Below are 19,205 nucleotides of genomic sequence, written 5' to 3' on the forward strand. Positions count from 1 at the left end.
CAGTATCAACCCACACTCAGCCCAGAGTGGCTGGGGAGACTCGGCCAGATGGACGGGGTAAAAATAATAAAATATTATGGGAAAGTTATTTGTGGCTTAAGAAGGGACCATTTCTTTTTCAGGGATCATAAAGCCTTCAATGGCTACTGACCAGGCTCCTCCGCTGTTGGGAGGCAGTATTTCTCTTAATACTAGGTGATGGGAATCACAGGTAGGGACAGCCCTGCGGATGTTGGTCTAGATGGGCCACTGGCCTGAACCACCTGGGGTCTTGTGTGCATTGTTTTGTAACGCTTTTCAGCTTTGGCCCTCATAAGAGACTGCTACTGACCTGTTGGCAACTGGGTTAATGCCTTTTATGTAAACCTGCTTTCAAATGATTGAAGAGAAGTGATCTGGAAGTTAGTGTCAAAATGCAGAAGTCCTTTGCTATGAAGACCTTCAATCACAGATGGGGATCTAGCTGTCCCAGATGCCCATCAACCCTGACCCACTGCCTGGGTTGGCTGATGGGAGTTGGAGTCCAGTGACATCTAGAGGACTGCAGGTTTCTCCACCCCCCACCTCCTTTTCTGGAATATCTCTTAAGCCTTTACCTGCCCCTGCGTGGTTTTCAAGTTACAACCACTAAATATGGGTTAGGCTCCTTGTGTCACCTATTAAGCAGGCATTGAAAGGGTGAAGTTGGGAGTGTGGAGGTGAAAAACGTTTAAATTTAGCAAAACCTGTGAAATGATCTTGAAAAGGCACCGCTATAGTGCAAAAAGGACAACCATTCTCATCATATTGGGGGGTGGGGAGCGTTTGTTCCACCACCATGTACAATTTTCCATCCTATATAATAAAGTCCCTGTGTCTCTGCGTCCAGTATTCCCTGTGTCCCTGGGTTTGCGCTAATGCGCATGTGCCCCACGGACACAGGGACTGGACGAAGAGGCAGGACGTACACACGCGTGTGCACTCTCCCCCCCTCAACCCTCTGCCTCCCGTTCCCCTGCGACGGTGGACCAAGATGGCGGCATCGGGCTCCGGGACCGCCGCGGTGGGAGCCCGGTCCGGCTCCCGCCGCCGCCGTGGAACCTGATGCCGCCATCTTGGTCCGCTGCCGCCGCCTCCTAACAACCCTACCTGGCCCGTGGGAGGAGCGGCGGGGGCGCGGCCTTCCCTCCCTCTGCGCTCGGCCGCGGGACACAATGGGAGAGCGCTTTGTTTAATTGCGTTTCCGGCGCGCCCCGGCATGAGTAGAATGTGTCCTTTTATTTAAAATTAATCTCTGGGTTATTTGTGGGGCCTGCCTGGTGTTTTTACATGAGTAGAATGTGTCCTTTATTTAAAATGCACCTCTGGATTATTTGTGGGGCAGAGGAATTCGTTCATCACAAGGTCTGAGGGACAGTGGACCGGCCCCCTGCCAAAAATGTTTGCTGACTGGTCTCATTGATTCTTCCTAGGCCAGGCATGGGGAAACATAACCCCAAATGGAAGTGCTGTCAAATGGCTTCAATCTAGTGTGTCTAGAACTTTGTCGTGATTCTTTTTACCGCTGTGACAACAGCATCCATTTAATTCCAAGTAAATATGAGGTTTGCAGACACGCAGAACAACCTTATAAATGTCTACCCGGAAGCAAGCCCTAAAGGCTAGCTTAGCTTTTGTCCCTCAGGGAGGTTTTGCATATCTTGCGTAGGCATCAGGAAGGACGCGTTGGAGGCACAGGGATGTGGAGAACCGCAGAATGCAAATCTGCAGAGACAAAAATCCTCCTCATCGCAATGCTGTGTCTTGTGCGGCCAGCTCGACTTTCCGCAGCTGCTGCGCCTGCGCAGAAGGAACGCAGAGTACTAAGTTCGCACAGCTCTCCTGGCCGGAGCTCTGTCCAGTGCATAGAGTTACGCGCAGCCGAAACTTCCGGAATCCAATCGAAAACGGTCACATCGTGATTCATGATCTATGGATGTGGAATGATCTCTTGTCTAATTAGGATGTTTTCCATTTTCTTCTGCTGTGTTCACCGCTTTGGGAATGTTTTTGTTGTTGAAAGGTTTTATGTAAGCAATCCTGTGCATGGTTGCCTCTTAAGTTCAGTTGAGCTCAATAGACGGACATGGGCGTAGGCAGGGGGGACAGGAGGGGGCAGCTGCCCCCCCTAGAAGCAAAAAATTAATGTATTTTACAGACCATAACCAGCACTTTTCCCCTCCAAAAACTGAAGTGGAAAGGGCTTTGCTTTAGCAAGAGCAGCTAAGTCTCTGCTTGCTGGGGGGGCGGGGCACAGCTGTAACAAAAACACATCAAATAAATCAAGCAAAGTGGCTACCAGTAGTTAAGCAGTTAAGACAATGGAGCATATATCCCCAGGCAAGATTTGATAGCTGACCATTTCACCCTATTGTTCTTAAGTGGGAGTTGTTAATGAGCATTCAGGAGCATTAAGAGTTCTATTGGCGATTTAATGAGGGTGCAGACTCAGAGGATTCAATTTGACTAAGGTGGCTCTGCAAGGCTAAAAGGAAGTGAATAAGAAGGGGGGGGCTGTAGCTTTGACAGACACAGTGATGTTTATAAAAAGCAGTGGTGTTCCAGTCTGTCCCTCCTCCATCTGTATACTGTATCAAGCAGAGAGAAAGCTGCTTACAAGGCTTCTGTACATGCAGAGTTCCAGCATCACAGCGTCACCCAGAGGCACCCACAAATATGAGTTATCCTTCTCTCTATTTCTTCCTTCCTTCCCTCCCTCTTCCATCCTTAATAAAATACGGGGGGGGCAGATAAGCCCCACATAGAAAGCCCATCAACATGGGGGGATGACTCTTTCAAATACGGTATTTACCAGTAATTGGGGGGGGGGAGAGGCACCTAGGCCTCTAGGAGTTGGCTGTTATGCCTAGGAGTAGGACAGTTCAAGAAAGCAGAATGATGCATATGCTATGGTAATATATCAATAGAATCATAGAATTGTAGTCGGAAGGGACCACAAGGGTCATCTAGTCCAACCCCCTGCAATGCAGAAATTTTTTCCTAAAGTGGGGCTTGAACCATGGTTGAAATATGCTGATATGCAGCAACGCCTCGGAGCCGTCGTGGCTGCGGCCGTGCCTTGCCTCGCCCTCGCCCGCCCTGCCACCCCCTCTCGCCTGCCCGACCCTCCCGTCCTCTCCAGCCAAGCAGGGTAGCCGCCAACGCTGCCAGCCCCAGAAGCACAAGGTGGCCGCTGCCGCTGCCGCCACGATGTCATCAGGCCCGCTGGCCCTGTAGCCCTGCCCACATTCCCACTTCGTGGCCCCTCCCCTCCCGTGCCTTGGCCCCGCCCCTGAACGACCATGGCTTGCCCCGCCCTAGTTTTGATCCTGGCTACGCCCCTGTAGACGGACTTCCCTCTGAATTTACACATTCAGGATTTCACTGTGTACATAAATATATCATCTCCATTTAGTTACAGGTAGGTAGCCGTGTTGGTCTGAGTCGAAGCAAAATAAAAAAATTCCTTCAGTAGCACCTTAAAGACCAACTAAGTTTATATTTTGGTATGAGCTTTCGTGTGCATGCACACTTCTTCAGATACACTAGAAACAGAAGTGTCAGACCCTATATATATACAGAGGGTGGTGGGGGTGGGTGGGAATGGGAGATGGGCTGATGGGAGTGGTAAACCTGTAGATGGGTGTTAATGGCTGCTGATGGCAGCAATTAGTCCTGGGCTGAGGTGCTAAAGAAAGCTTGATCATGCATAATGAGATAAGAATCCGATATCTCTATTCATCCCAGCTGCTTCCATGGTTTTAAGCTTGGTAATGATTTCCAATTCAGTAACTTCTCTTTCCAGTCTGTTCCTGAAATTTCTCTGTAATAAAACAGCTGCTTTGAGATCTTGTATAGAATGTCCTGGGAGATTGAAGTGTTCTCCTACTGGTTTTTCAGTCTTACGGTTCCTGATGTCAGATTTATGTCCATTTATCCTTTGGCGTAGGGTTTGGCCTGTTTGTCCAATATAGAGAGCTGAAGGGCACCGTTGGCATTTGATGGCATACACAATGTTAGAAAAACAGTTAAAACAGTACAACGCATCATCAGAGATCTACAGCCTCTCCTGGACAATGACAGCTCCCTTTCTCAAGCTCTGGGAGGAAGACCTTTCATTGCCTACAGACAGCCACCCAATCTTAAACAACTCCTCACCCACAATAATACAACCACCAGACTTAACATGGACACTGGTACCAGAGCCTGCAATAAACCCAGATGCCAACTTTGCTGCCACATACACCCGGACAACATCATTACTGGCCCCAACAACATCCAACATACCATCTCAGGACTATTTAATTGCTCATCTTCTACAACTCCCACAATCCTTGACTGTTGGCCATGCCTGCTGGGGCTGATGGGAGCTGGAGTCCCAACGATATTTCAAAAATAGAAGGGGGGGTGTAAATGTTGTTGGACTCCATCAGCCAACGGTCACGAATGAGGGGAACTGGAGTCCAACAACATCTGGAGGGCCCCAGGTTGGGGTAAAGCTGGCTGGGCCCACAAGTTCAGGAAGGCTGAAATAAAGAAAAGGAGGCTGTTTACAAAACAACAACAACCTACAGTTTCCCTACCTTACCTCCAATGGCACGGTGTTTGCTTATGGATTTACAGTATTAGCAAAATAAAAATGCAATTGCGAGCCGGAAATAATTGAGGCTTTGATGAAGTTCCATCCTCTTTGGGCACCCCCCTCCCCGGAGGAAGGGAGGCGACGGCAGGGGCGTTGCCCCCACCCCTTGCAACGCGTAGGGGGCGTGGCCACGGATGCCCCCTCCCATTCCCTCTGAGGCGGCTGTTGGAATTCAGCCGAGCCGGCGCCATTTTGTTCCGAGGTGGGCGGGAAGGTGAGGAAGCGGCGGCGGCGGCGAGGGCGGGGGATGCCTGTGCTGCTGCCGCCGCTGTTGTCCACCGGAGAGGGCGTCTGAGGGGAGCCGTCCTCGGGCGGCTATTCGGATCATGGACCCGTCTGGGCCGCGGGGGCCGCCTGGCGGGGCCGCGGGGGCGCCTCCTCCTCCTCCGTTGCAGCCCCGGGAGTACAAGCTGGTGATGTTGGGCGCCGGAGGCGTCGGCAAAAGCGGTACGTTGGGGGGGGGGAGGGTTGAAAACCCCTGGTGGGGACTCACGTGTGTACGCCATTGAGGGACGGGGTAGGGCGCGGCAATGATACGAAGGGCGTGGGTTAGTTGTTTTTTGGGAAGAGGTGGAAATAGGAAGAAGGAAAATAAAAAAAAAATCCTTCCTGTAGCACCTTAGAGACCAACTAAGTTTGTCATTGGTATGAGCTTTCGTGTGCATGCACACTTCTTCAGATACACTGAAACAGAAGTTTCACTATATATAAGGGTCTGGTGACTTATGTTTCATTGTATCTGAAGAAGTGTGCATGCACACGAAAGCTCATACCAGTGACAAACTTAGTTGGTCTCTTAAGGTGCCACTGGAAATAATTATTTTTATTTTGTTTCGACTACGTCAGACCAACATGGCTACCTACCTGCAACTAGAACTATAGGAGGAAGGGGCACCTTCGGAACTCCCTGCCTCACGATATGGGGACGAAACATACATTCGCTGCTTACTTAGGCCCCGGGCCCAATACTCCCTTGCCCACTAAGGTCTTTGGTAACTGGCTAGCCTCATTTTTCCCTTTCTTATTTATTTATTTACTTGCTCAGGCATGTATTGATTTATTCATGAAGTCATTTATATATACCGCTGCATCCTATCACAGCGGTTTATACAGCGATATCAAAAGTGTAAAACCAAATCGTAAAATCATTAAAAGTTAGAAGCAAGAATATAAACTGAAAACGGACACCAGCATACCACTGTGGAAGGATGTGCTCTCTTCATAGGCCTGGCGGCACTGAAAAGTTTAGAAGCTGGCACAGAAGTCGCCCGCTGATGGTGATGCTTGCTCCTTTGTTGGTGGTGTGGGTAGGGCTCACCCTTATTCTTGTTGTGATCAATTTGTTAAGCTGTTGTTAAATACTGTGTTTAATGTTGTAACACACCCTGAGATTACAACATCAAGGGTGGGAAATGAATAAAGAAGAAAGAATCCTTCTAAACCACTTCTCAAGGCGATTTACACATAAAACAGTTAAAACAACAACAAATAAAAATTTTTTGGTACGTACATTTAAAACAAGACTAAAACCCTAACAGGTTTATTATGTTACCGGATCTTGGGTATTTTTATACAGTGTTGTATTCTGGTTTCGTTCTTAACTGGTATGTTACCTTGTTAAATTGCTTTGAGACTTTTTTTTAAGTGGGCAACAAATGTGTAATCTGATAGCAAGGTTGCTGTACTGTTTTTATTAGCTTTTAAAATGTTATTTATAATGTGATTACCAAAATTAATGTAGTTTTAGAGGGGTGGCTGTGTTAGGTTCCTTACAGTCAAATCAACAAGGAGTGTGAAGCAGGGACCTGAACCAACATAGTTTCATCAGTGCAGTTATTCTGTATGTATGTCTATTCAGAAGTAAGTTCATTGAGTTCGGTGGAACTTTCCGTTGAATTCACTTACTCAATTCTCTTAGGTTGCAAACCCATATTCAGGAAACTATTTTCAGGAAACTGAATATAGGTTTGCAGCCTATGAATTGGGAAGTCCCCCGTCTGAATTTTTCTTCTGCTGGATCAAGCATCAGTGGCCCATCTAGTCTAGCACCTTGTTCTCACAGTGGCCGCCAGTCAGATGGCACTACCGTGTTTCTCCTAAAATAAGACACGTCTTATATTTATTTTTCTGCCAAAAAAACACAACATGGCTTATTTTCAGGGGATGTCTTTTTTTTTAAAGCTACTACCCTGGGAGGCTCGGCCCGCCGCTGCCGCAGCCAACGTCCTCCCAGGCGGAACACTCCGCAGCGCTTTGCCCCACAGCGAGCCCTTCAAGGCGCCGCCGCCACTGCTGTTGGCCACCAGGTGCTGCTGCGGATGCGACGTCGGCTCCTCCTTCCGCTGGCCGCCGCTCATTGTCCTTTTCGGCCGCCGCCGCCTCCCTCCCTCCCCGCCGGGCCGCTGCTGGGTCGGGGCTCGAGCGGGAGCCGGCAATGACAGGCGCGCCGCCGTCGCCTCCCTCCCTCCCCGCCGGGCCGCTGCTGGGTCGGGGCTCGAGTGGGAGCCGGCAAAGACAGGCGCGCGCTGCTGTCTTTGCCGGCTCCCGCTCGAGCCCCGACCCAGCAGCGGCCCAGCGGGGGGGGGGAGGGAGGCGGCGGCGCGCCTGTCTTTGCCGGCTCCCGCTCGAGCCCCGACCCAGCAGCGGCCCGGCGGGGAGGGAGGGAGGCGGCGGCGGCCGAAAAGGACAATGAGCGGCGGCCAGCGGAAGGAGGAGCCGACGTCGCATCCGCAGCAGCACCTGGTGGCCAACAGCAGTGGCGGCGGCGCCTTGAAGGGCTCGCTGTGGGGCAAAGCGCTGCGGAGCGACTCAGCGAGACCCAGCGGGACCTGGGAGAGACAATACCCCAACACGTCTTCTTTTTGGGGGATGTCTTTTTTTTTTTCCTTTCGAAAATCGTGCCATGGCTTATTTTAGAGGCACGTCTTATTTTAGGAGAAACACGGTAGGAAGCCCATAAGCAGGAAGTACAGAAGCCACTCTGCCTGTTGGTGGTTCCCAGCAACTGGAATTCAGAGGCTTTTTGCCTCTCAAGTGGCAACAGGAAGAACATAACCATCCTGGCTAGAAGCTATTGACAGCTTTGGCCTTTACGAATTTGTCTTATCCTCTTTCAAAGCAATTTTTGATGTTGCAGCGTACCCTGAGGCCTCCATGCCTCCACACGGATGAGGAGTTTTCCCCACTTCAATCCTGTAAAGGGCAACTTCCCTCTTGTCTATTATGACTGGAGTGATTCTCATGTGGGACTCCCTGCCACAAGATGAGGGGACAAATATTCTCATGCTCTTTAGCATGTAATATGAAAGTAGCTGCAATGATTCAATGGGTTTTTATCTACTACTTCTGTTTTATGTTATTACTGCTATTATCTATAAATCTGTTTAAGGACACTACGCTCTGCTAGACAAATTTAAAAGGAAACAAGGTTGGCTCACAGACTTTCATCCTAGAGCTTGCTTTATTTTGGCGGTATTTGTTAGTTTTTGAAAGCAACCTTGAAGTGTTTTCTGTAAGCAGGAAAATATTTTCCCCAAACAAACATGAAGATGCATTACGCAGTCAGATTATTGGTGCATTTTGCGCAATACTGTTTGCTCCTAACTGGGAGCGCCTCTCCAAGGCCCCTGATGAGATTATTTTTATAATGTATTTTTCTTACAGCATTTGCATACTCCTAAGTCATAAGGTAGAGCTTTAAAGGTCAAGGCCAGCCTTTTGAATTACGCCTAGAAATGGATTGGGAGCTATTGTAATGTTTATCCCCTTAAAAAACCATGGCAAGTTATATTTAAAACGGCAGGTCTGGTCACATTTGTGGCCTGTCCTTTTTCAAAGAAACTCGAGGCTTTGTGTACAGGGTTATCCCAGTAGCACCTGTTATATCTTGTGATGATAACCATTTCTGCCTTTTGTTCAGTTTTAATATGTTTTTGCCTTCCTTTCAGCCATGACCATGCAGTTCATTAGTCATCGTTTCCCAGAAGACCATGACCCCACCATTGGTGAGTGTGTTCTTCTGCTTCCTCTTCCCACCAGTGATGTGCTGGATGAAAAAAGAAAAAGAAATCAGGGGCCGGTAGGAACCCCCAACCTGCAAAATAGGGACGCCTTGCTAGTATTGAGATTAAAAGTGTCTTTTAATTTCTGAACCATTTTTTCCAGACAATATTAATGATAGTCACCTGTCAGTGATACAGTGCTAGCTTTGATTGGTAGAAATGTTAAGTCGTTTCCCCTCCCTTTCCTTTTATTTGTTTGTTTGATTGATTGATTTATATGACACCCTATGCCTGCAGGTCTCGTGGTGGTTTCCATCCCCCCTCCCCCCAAAAAATAATGATGCTGGGAGCATGAAACTTCCATAGGCCATTGGCCACAGCACTCTGGTACCCGAGACCAATCTTTTAAGTGGAGAAGTTGAGAGTTGAACTTGGGTCCTTCTGCTTTACAAAGGCCAGGGCTCTGAAACATGTGAGGAACTTCCATGAGTACAGGAGGCTCTCTGCTTCAGCGGTTTACTCTCCCAACGTGGAGGAGCTCTGGGCATTCCTATACTGAAGGCAGCAAGGGCAGCCCACTAGCTGGTAAATGGGCTGTGGGCCCAAATGGTACACTGCAAAGTTGTGGGTGTGTAATTGAAAGCAGAATTTCATCGTAACTATTAAAATATTAAATATTTTTTCAAGAGATACTTGTGAGCCACAGGTGGAAGTTCCCAGGTATTGTCAATCATTCACATCAGTGCCTGTATCAACTGGCCAAAAAACACACAACATGTTTGTGAGAGTTGTTTTTTTTAATAATAAAAAAGCACACTAACATTTGAGGCAAACCATGAGTGCAACAATCACTTAAGCAGTAACTATGGGTCTCTGTTGTGAACATGTCTGAAGAATTGTCCTTTGCTCATGAAGACATTGATGGCTAGACTGTACTGAATGTTGTTTGTATGTCTTTCTCTTTCTCTAGAGGATGCTTACAAAATGCGAATAAGGATTGATGATGAACCTGCTAATCTGGACATCTTAGACACAGCAGGCCAGGTATATAATAACCACTGTACATTTTATATTTTGCTTTTACTCATTCAAAGCAGTTTACATGCATTTACCTTACTGTGCTCCTTAAAACAATCCTCTCTGGTGGGTCAGTATTATCCCCACATGGGTGGCTGAGAGTGCCATCTAGCATCTTGTTGTATATGTATTTTCATATACTGAAGACATACTACTTTACCCTTGCACTGCAGTGAACATTCATTTTATAGTACCTGTGTTGTAGGCACAGGACAGAAGCTAGTTTGCCCAATCCACTGTAACCCTGGGCATGCATTTATAAAATTATTTACAACAGTGCATACAATAAAACACCATAACCCAATGCAAAATGATTATAGCGACTGGCTGGTCCAAAAAGGTAAAACAGTTACATAGGCCTGTTTACATAAGGACTTCAGATGGTGATAGAGGCTTATGGTATTCTATAAAAATCCTGGAGCTGGAATATACTCTCTTGTTGTTTTACTTCCTAGGCAGAATTTACCGCCATGAGGGACCAATACATGAGGGCAGGCGAAGGGTTCATTATCTGTTACTCAATCACAGACCGCCGAAGCTTCCATGAAGTGCGCGAGTTCAAGCAGCTTATCTACCGTGTTCGGCGTACAGATGAGACTCCCGTGGTTCTCGTGGGGAACAAGTCTGATCTAGCTCGTCTCAGGCAGGTAAAGAATTCTTCAGAATTAATTCTTTGCTCAGTTCCTTTTCTTGTATGTTGGTGATTTGCAAACAGAGGATGATAGGAATTGAACTGAATCTTTGGATTTGCTCATATCAAGAGGGAGGCAAATAGCCTTCCCTAGAAGGTGAGGTTGTTTGTTAAATAATTTCTAGCCAGTCTTTCAGGGCACTTAGCTCTCACAATTTTGTTTTCAAATAGATGTGGTAGTTGCATTCCCACAAGCCCCAGGGATAACTTAAGATATGCTGTCTTGGTCTCCTTCCCCCTTGTTCTTGCTGCTGAGTAAGTAGGATGCTGCAAGAGGCAGGGGCCATGTTGAAAAACAAACATTAGGAACAATTGGATTGAAATAAGATTGGGGGAAATGCATGCAGATACCAAATGTGTAAGTAAGAAAGCAGAGCAGAAAATGCACATGCCAGGTGAGCATTAAAAGATGCGGAAAACAAAAAAGCCGTGCCACACATCAGGTATGGAAGAAGTGTGCTAAAGTAAAATTAAAAAGTACATGTAATAGAATGTGATATGTAGCTTGCTACTTTGTTGAGACTTACTATAAAGTGGAGTGCCCAAGAAAATTGCACATAAAGCCTTCCTTCCTCCCTTCCTTTATAATCTTAGTTATTGGGAAATGGACATTCACATACTTTGAAGAATGTGGCAGAAGTTCAGATGCTAGGAATGCCACCAAGAACAGACAGTGACCATGTTGAGATTGGTAGAGGGGAGAAAAGAGAACTTGTATAGCTATATATTCCCAATAATGTTTAATTGCGCCAAAATCCAGTGCTTTCTGAGAGCTGCATGAGTCCTACTGTAAAAAACCCCCATAAAATCTAACATGAAAGCATGGCATTTCCTTTCAAATGTTTGAAAGATCAGGAAGAGCCTCAGCATAAAGCAGGAATGTCAGAAATATATAGCAAAAGATGGATGTTGACGATGAGTACAGAGAGTGAAGCACGAAAGGGCAGTATTCCAGGAATTTTCAGGCTGTGTGAAGGAGTCTGTAAAAAGCAAACGTGGGCTTGGTTAAAAGAAATGGCTGCCTCTCCTGTTGCTGACCATGTGCTTTTCTTGTTGCAAGGTCTCCAAGGAAGAAGGGTCAGCCTTGGCACGCGAGTTTGGCTGCCCTTTCTTTGAAACTTCAGCTGCCTTTCGCTACTATATTGATGATGTGTTTCACACTCTGGTTCGAGAAATCCGGAGGAAGGAGAAAGAAGCAGTCATGGCGCTGGGGAAGAAATCCAGGCCTCGGACGAGTGTATGGAAAAGGTTGAAATCTCCCTTCCGGAAGAAGAAGAAGAATTCTGTGACATGAATCAAATATGTCTGTCAGCCAAATAACTGTGTGGCTTGCAGGAGAACCAAAGCAGGCAAGCAGCCTTTTGGAGCTTTGTGCTTGTTTCTGCTGACCGTGCCAATCGAGATACTTTTTTGTGTTCAAAATTGGATGGAGTGATTCTGCCCTGCCATCAACAGTGTCACGCTACATTGCGTGCTTTGAAAGTTTGTTTAATCTGTTTCTTCCTGGAGAAGACTTGGCAAAGAAAAGTAACAATTGATCCAGATGTCCATAAATCAGTTTTGCAAATAAGTGCAAAATGCATAGCCAACTAGTCTGCCCGCATGTATTTTGTGCCTTGCAAGGTTGGCTTGTGCCAGTTGGTCTGATATTTTAAACAGTTGCCAACATTAGGATACCTTCTGGATGTGGATGTTGGTGTCTCAACAGCATTTCAGAGGGTTATAGTTCAGAAGCCTTGTTGCATAAGCTACTTTTTTCCCCTAGAAAGATAGCAAAATGTACACGAATTTGATGCAGTTGATTTGTTGGGATTTGTGGGCCACTTGTGTAGCAGGTTTGCTACAATTGGTTGCTTCAAGCATGGGGGAGGAATGCTACAAGATTTGTGCCAAATCTTTATCCTTGTGTATTTTCCCACTAACTTGATTCCTCTGTGGTGGGGATGAGCAGATCAGTGTCTGTCAGCATAGTTGTTGAAAACTTCAAAGCACGGGAGACGCCAAGAGTCCTTCAAGTATGCACGACTGTTGCACAAGTTTCTTAGCATGTGCAATTTTGACTGTTTCTGTAATAATTGACACTCCAGATGCATTGGTAATCCCTCTTTTAAAAACTTTTCCCAGTGCCATATTCTTTTAGATTTTGTAGGAAATGTTACCGTTTTCCCCCCCTTCCATGTGGAGTGGGGAGTACTGGATTGTGCAGTATTAACTGCAGATAAACTTGCATCACTTTTCTGGGATTCTCGTTCCAGTCTCTGAAATTCATAGGAAACTGCAGGCGAGAGCTTTCTTGTTAGCAAGTTTCCCTGTCTCCTTCTGAGGGGTGGTGGTGATTTGTGACCAGTGAAAAATAGAACGGTGATGCAGGAAGGAGTTGAAATGGGCCTAGTGGTTGTTACTGGGAAGTCGGAGAGTGGTGGTGTCAAGTGGCTCTTGTGAAAGGGTGATTGTCGACGGACTGTTGGTTGGAAGCTGACCCATGGCGCAATCGGGTGGGTGGACACAGCAACTGCTTTCGCTGTGAAAAATCCAAGGTCAGTCTAGTTCAAAGAGGATATTTGGTAGCAAGGCTGGGAAAGACCCCCTCTACTACCACTGATGGTAGTAGTGTGCTTCAGAATACGGTTGCTGGAAAACACAGGAGAGGAGAGTGCCGTCACTCCCAGGTCCTGCTTGTGATCTTCTTAGAGGCATCTGGTTGACCACTGTGAGAACATGATGCTGGACTAGCTGGGCCACTGACCTGATCCAGCAGGCTTTTTTTATATCCTTATGCTGGGAACCTGGAGAGCCATTGCTACTCAAGAGTGGACAATTCTGGCCTAGATAAAGGGATGGTCTGATTCGGTATAAGGCAGCTAACACATGCTTGTATCTCAGGCCTTAGTTGTAATCTAAACCATCTGGGTCAATGGATCATACCTCAGTGTTGACATCCTACTAGGAAAGTGTTGTATGCGCACAGAGTTGTATTGGTGCTGATCGTAAAGTGAAAGATTTCGTACTGTGATTTTGGTGCAGGGGGAACACTTTGGAAGGAGCACAGAGGGGGTTTTTCAGGACTCAAGTCTGTACTTGAAAATGTAGCAAACCCTATGGGGAGAGCCACACAATTTCTTGCCACTTCCTTGCATTTTTTTTTCATACACCAGAAGAGCCGCATGCCTTGGAGAGTTTAAACATTACCTGGTTTTTGACAAATGGTTTTTAAAAACCACCAAGCCAATATCTAATACTCATATCATTCAAGTGTCAAGAATAAGCAAATCCATCTTGAATTAAATTCCCAAGTGCCTTCAGGAAGTCACAAAATAGGTCCTCTTTTAGCTGGCATCAAACCTGAATTTGTATCCCTGGGTTTCAGTTACTATACTACAAATGTGATCATTTTGCAAAATATTTTAAAGGGGGGGGGCAGATGATACAATTAGCCAGCTGGATACATCAGCCTTTTCTCAATCCTCCTGCCAAGTTTCTTTGCTTGATCTCCCTGGTCAGAGAATGACGGGAGAAAGAGTTAACATCTTTCTGTTACTTTTTAGGAAATTAATCAAGCAATAATAAAATAGAGGCACTTCTTGGGTTCTTGAAGTATATTTTGTATTGCTCTTGAATTACCAAGTTGTACCAGTTGTAGTATTTTTAATATATAAATCGTATTTGCATTGTGAATACTGAGCAATTGGGTGTGTGTTTTTGGGGGCAGGTGGAGTCACACATTCCATTTAGCAAGGAAGATTTCAAATGTATTTTATTGAGTATAACAATATATGGTGTATTTGTATTAGTAAATTAACTTAATGATCAATTCTGGATACTTTCCATACCTACTAATTTAGAAACAGATCACACCTATAATTTAATAAATTTTGTTTAGTGTTGAATCAGATTCTTTTGGCACATGGTGGATAAATCACAGATTTTCTTAAAGGACCACTTTAATTTTCATGTTCTCTTTAATATTCAAGTCAAAGTGACTTGAAATGAGGTTGTTATAATTCAAAACCTGCAGTTTACTGTAGGAAGCAAAATTAAGAACAAATGGAGCTAAGAGACTTGCCTTTTGGGGAGAGTGAAAAACTTTGTGCCTTAAATTTGTGGTTTTTCAGAATTCATTGCTACATTTTGTGCTAACTTGTGAATGTGCCTGCTCCCCATTTTCCTTATAATGACATCTGAATAATAAGCACCTTTGGGGGGGACACAATTCATGATTTTTATGTTCCACATTCACTTTTGTACCTACAAGCTGAGAATTGTATTTGGCACTATAAAGAATTTGTTTTTGTTTTTAGTCACTGCCTTGCTTTTTTAAAAAATGAATAACAAAGAACTCTCTTGTTGGTGCCTGGAAATAAATGGTGCAGACAGGATGGGAAATGTATGCTATAAAGTGTAAGTTGGGCTTATTATTAAGGAAATTTATTCAAAATCAACAGCAACAAATTTGAGATTTAAGATCAGGGGTCCCCAGACTTACCGGGCTTCGGGCCGGAGGGCAGGGGAGTGCGCGCGCAGCGGGCCGGAGGGCAGGGGAGTGCGCGCGCAGCGGGCCGGAGGGCAGGGGAGTGCGCGCCCGTGCGCACACGCACACGGTCGGAAGAAAATTGCTTGTGCGCATGCGTATGGGCCTCCCCCGACCCGGAAGTGCATCGGAAATGACCTCTTCTGGGTCGGGAGAGGCCCATACGCATGCGCACAAAGGATTTTCGGCGATTTTTTGCCGATTTTGAAGATCATCGCCGCACCGCGCGCCCTCAGAGCGGGCGGCAGCAGCGGGCGGCGGGGGTCGTCGTGGGCCGGATTGGGAGGGCAGTTGGGCCGCATCCGGCCCGGGGGCCGTAGTTTGGGGATCCCTGTTTAAGATCCACCAAGGCTGCAATCCTGTACCCACCACGTGGGAGTAATCTCTGTTAAACACAATGGGACTTACTTTTGAGTAGACTTGTACAGCAGGGTTGGGAAACTTCGGACCCAGAGGCTACCTTCCAGGCGTCTCTGTTTTGCCCTTGGAATGATCAGGCCATGCCCCTCAGTAGCCTTGCATCACACCCTGGGTTTTTTTGCCTGGCTGCAATGTTTCCTTGAACTCTTATCATACAGCTCTTGCTTGTCTGGATGGAAGATAGAGAAGGGATGTGTAAGCCAATCTAACTTGCTGTACAAGAGGTTACAATTTACATTGGTTGCTCTGGCCTTGCCTATAACTTTTTTAAAAAAGTTCCTCACTTCTGATGTATATGATTGCATTTTAGGGTTTAAATGGTATAATGCTTGAGAATCTTCACTCATTTGCCACCCTTGTGTGCACAAAATGAACATTCCAAAATTGTGAGGTGCTGGTGATTAGATAAGCAGGGCCTTTGGTCTTGACTTTAAGCATATTTTTTATTTCTCAGAATGCATCTCTCTGCTGGTTGATCATATATTCAGGACACCCAAACTGCTGTGTCTTGGGTGTCTTGAAATCCCTGAAGGGAAGCAAAAGATTGACTTTTATACTAAAACATAGCAGTGCATCCTGACCCTCTTGCTTACCGAATCCACTGATGGAATCCTTTTGTGCCTCAGACCAGATCTGAAAGAACACACTCTGTATCTCTTCATCTAAAAGGTTTGTTTGAATCACCTTTGAAACTTCTGCTCCCAGTTTTATTTCTCCCTGTGTGCCTCGATCCAAGAGGCAGAGCATTTCGAAAGAATGGGCTGTATCCAAGTAATTTCCACTCAGAGTAAACCCATTGAAATTAATGGACCTAAATTACCCATGTATATTGATCTCAATGAGCCTGAGTTGGACTAGTGTCAGATACAACCCAAAGGCTCTGTTTTCTGTTACGGATTACACATTTTAGGAGCTTGTTCACATTCCCCCTGCTGCAATGTTCTGTAGGCAATGAACTGGATCTTGTCTAGAGATCTTGGGGAGGGTGGCTCTGAATGTGACAAGGACTTTACATTTTGACCTGTATCAATTTGATTTCGCAGTGATGGGCAAACCCATAATAATTTTAAAAAGCAAACACATCCATTAAAACTTCATTTCTTTTTAATTGGAAGAATTGAATTGAACACAGCAAATGTCAAAGAAATGGCTTTTTCCCATGTTAGGCATCTTACTAGTCTTTTCTTCCTGCTGGGTTTGAAAATAGTTTCCTATTCATTTCGCCAACAAGGGGAGGGAGGAGAGAGAAGGGAATCTGTGTTCCTTCCCTTGAGGGAGTTTGATGCCCCTTGTCACAGCAGACAAATAGAACTGAAAATGGATGAGGTAATGCCTTCCCAGTGAGGCTGCGCAGCCGATGTTTGTGTGTGTTTTGTGTGCGTGAGTGTGCACTCGGGATGCACAGCTGCATGTGACAACTGGAGCTGAACCGCTAGATGGCTTCCCCTTGAGGTGAATGGCAAAAGGGTTCATTGACTTTAAAAAAAACCATGCAAATTCCGCTAGGAGGGAGAGAAACAACAAAAAAGGAGCAGAAATCTTGAGCAGGCAGTGAGCAAACACACTATTGTTTTGACTTCCAATTAGACATTATGCATACCATTTTTGCGCCTGGTTTGTAGCCAGAATGTACGACCCCATTCTTGCCCCTAAATGATGAGCTAGCTTGTGCAACAGAATGCAGTGGTAGAATGGCTTGTGCCCTGTGCTTTTTTTCCTGTGGGGACGCAGGGGTATGCATACCCCTAAACATTTTATGAATCTTAAGTTTGGCCTCATTGAGGGGGGCAGTACTTCAATATGAGTAGGAAAATGAGAGTACCCCTAAACATTTTTTTAGAAAAGAGCACTGCTTCTACTGCCTCAAAAGTGCAGATGGTTCCCCCCATTTTTGAACGTCCCCCTCCCCTTTTAAAAGTGCCTCCATAGATTAATAATAATAATAATAATAATAATAATAATAATAATAATAATAATTTATACCCCGCCCATCTGGCTGGGTTTCCCCAGCCACTCTGGGTAGCTTACAACAGAAAAATAAAACACAATAATCTATTAAACATTAAAAGCCTCCCTGAACAGGGCTGCCTTCAGATGTCTTCTAAAAGTCTGGTAGTTGTTTTCCTCTTTGACATCTGTTGGGAGGGTGTTCCACAGGACAGGTGCCACCACCGAGAAGGCCCTCTGCCTAGTTCCCTGCAACTTGGCTTCTCGCAACGAGGGAACCGCCAGAAGGCCCTCGGTGCTGGACCTCAGTGTCCGGACAGAATGATGGAGGTGGAGACGCTCCTTCAGGTATACTGGACCAAGGCCATTTAGGGCTTTAAAGGTCAGCACCAACACTTTGAATTGTGCTTGGAAACGCACTGGGAGCCAATGTAGATCTTTCAAGACCGGTGTTATGTGGTCTCGGCGGCCGCTCCCAGTCACCAGTCTAGCCGCATTCTGGATTAGTTGTAGTTTCCGAGTCACCTTCAAAGGTAGCCCCACGTAGAGTGCATTGCAGTAGTCCAAGCGGGAGATAACTAGAGCATGCACCACTCTGGCGAGACAGTCTGCAGGCAGGTAGGGTCTCAGCCTGCGTACTAGATGGAGCCTGATAGACAGCTGCCCTGGACACAGAATTGACCTGCGCCTCCATGGACAGCAGTGAGTCCAAAATGACTCCCAGGCTGCGCACCTGGTCCTTCAGGGGCACAGTTACCCCATTCAGAACCAGGGAATCCTCCACACCTGCCCGCCTGCTGTGCCCCACAAACAGTACTTCTGTCTTGTCAGGATTCAACCTCAATCTGTTAGCCACCATCCACCCTCCAACCGCCTCCAGGCACTCACACAGGACCTTCACTGCCTTCACTGGTTCTGATTTGAAAGAGAGGTAGAGCTGGGTATCATCTGCATACTGATGAACACCCAGCCCAAACCCCCTGATGATCTCTCCCAGCGGCTGCATGTAGATGTTAAAAAGCATGGGGGAGAGGACGGAACCCTGAGGCACCCCACAAGTGAGAGCCCAGGGGTCTGAACACTCATCCCCCACCACCACTTTCTGAACACTGCCCAGGAGGAAGGAGCGGAACCACTGTATAACGGTGCCCCCAGCTCCCAACCCCTCTAGATGGTCCAGAAGGATGTTACCTTCTGGTGTGTTTCTGAACCATAAAATGGGTGTTGCATGAGAGGGTCTGCCCCAGCATGCTCTCATAGAATGAAAGTGTGTGTGTGTGTTTTGAGGGGGGCTTGCAGACCTAACTAGTCCACACCCCTGCTGGACGCAGGAAATCCAGAGCTGCTTGAAGATCACTGAGGGGGGGACGAGCCATCACCCTTCCAGGTAATACGTAGGTTCCATTATTGAGCTGTTATTCCTGTTAACAGGATTTGCCTAATAGTCTGCTGAAATCTACCCTCCTTTACCTTGAGACCATTAGTGCCACATTTGAACCATACATCTAAAGCATGGGTTGGCAAACTAAGGCCCGGGGGCTGAATACTAAATCCGGCCTGTGGATGGTCCGAGAATCAGCGTGTTTTTACATGAGTAGAATGTGCCCTTTTTATTTAAAATGCATCTGGGCTATTTGTGGGGCATAGGAATTGGTTCATTATTTTTTTCTTCAAAATATAGCATGGCCCCCCACAAGGTCTGAGGGACAGTGGACCGCCCCCTTGCTGAAAAGTTTGCTGACCCCTGATCTAAAACACTGCGGTGCTATTTTAAACAGGATGTCTCCTGAAGAATTCTGGGAGCTGTAGTTTGTTAAGGGGCGATAAAAGGAAGTCCTCCTTCGTGCAGCATGTAGTTAAAACTATGGAACTTCCTGCCAC

At 46.4% G+C, this 19,205-nt stretch overlaps 1 protein-coding gene across 1 annotated transcript; it reads left to right on the forward strand.

The window, feature by feature from the left end:
* The first annotated feature begins 4,838 nt into the window (after positions 1-4,838).
* Positions 4,839-14,726, forward strand: RIT1 (Ras like without CAAX 1). The gene is made up of 5 exons (XM_088660077.1): positions 4,839-5,107; positions 8,608-8,664; positions 9,632-9,705; positions 10,194-10,385; positions 11,490-14,726. Exons 1-5 carry the CDS (start codon positions 4,987-4,989, stop codon positions 11,721-11,723), a joined length of 678 nt encoding a protein of 225 aa, XP_088516203.1. The 5' UTR covers positions 4,839-4,986; the 3' UTR covers positions 11,724-14,726.
* The last annotated feature ends 4,479 nt before the right edge of the window (positions 14,727-19,205 follow it).

Source organism: Zootoca vivipara, chromosome 16, assembly GCF_965207765.1.
Source record: "Zootoca vivipara chromosome 16, rZooViv2.hap1.1, whole genome shotgun sequence".
Classification (NCBI taxonomy): domain Eukaryota; kingdom Metazoa; phylum Chordata; class Lepidosauria; order Squamata; family Lacertidae; genus Zootoca; species Zootoca vivipara.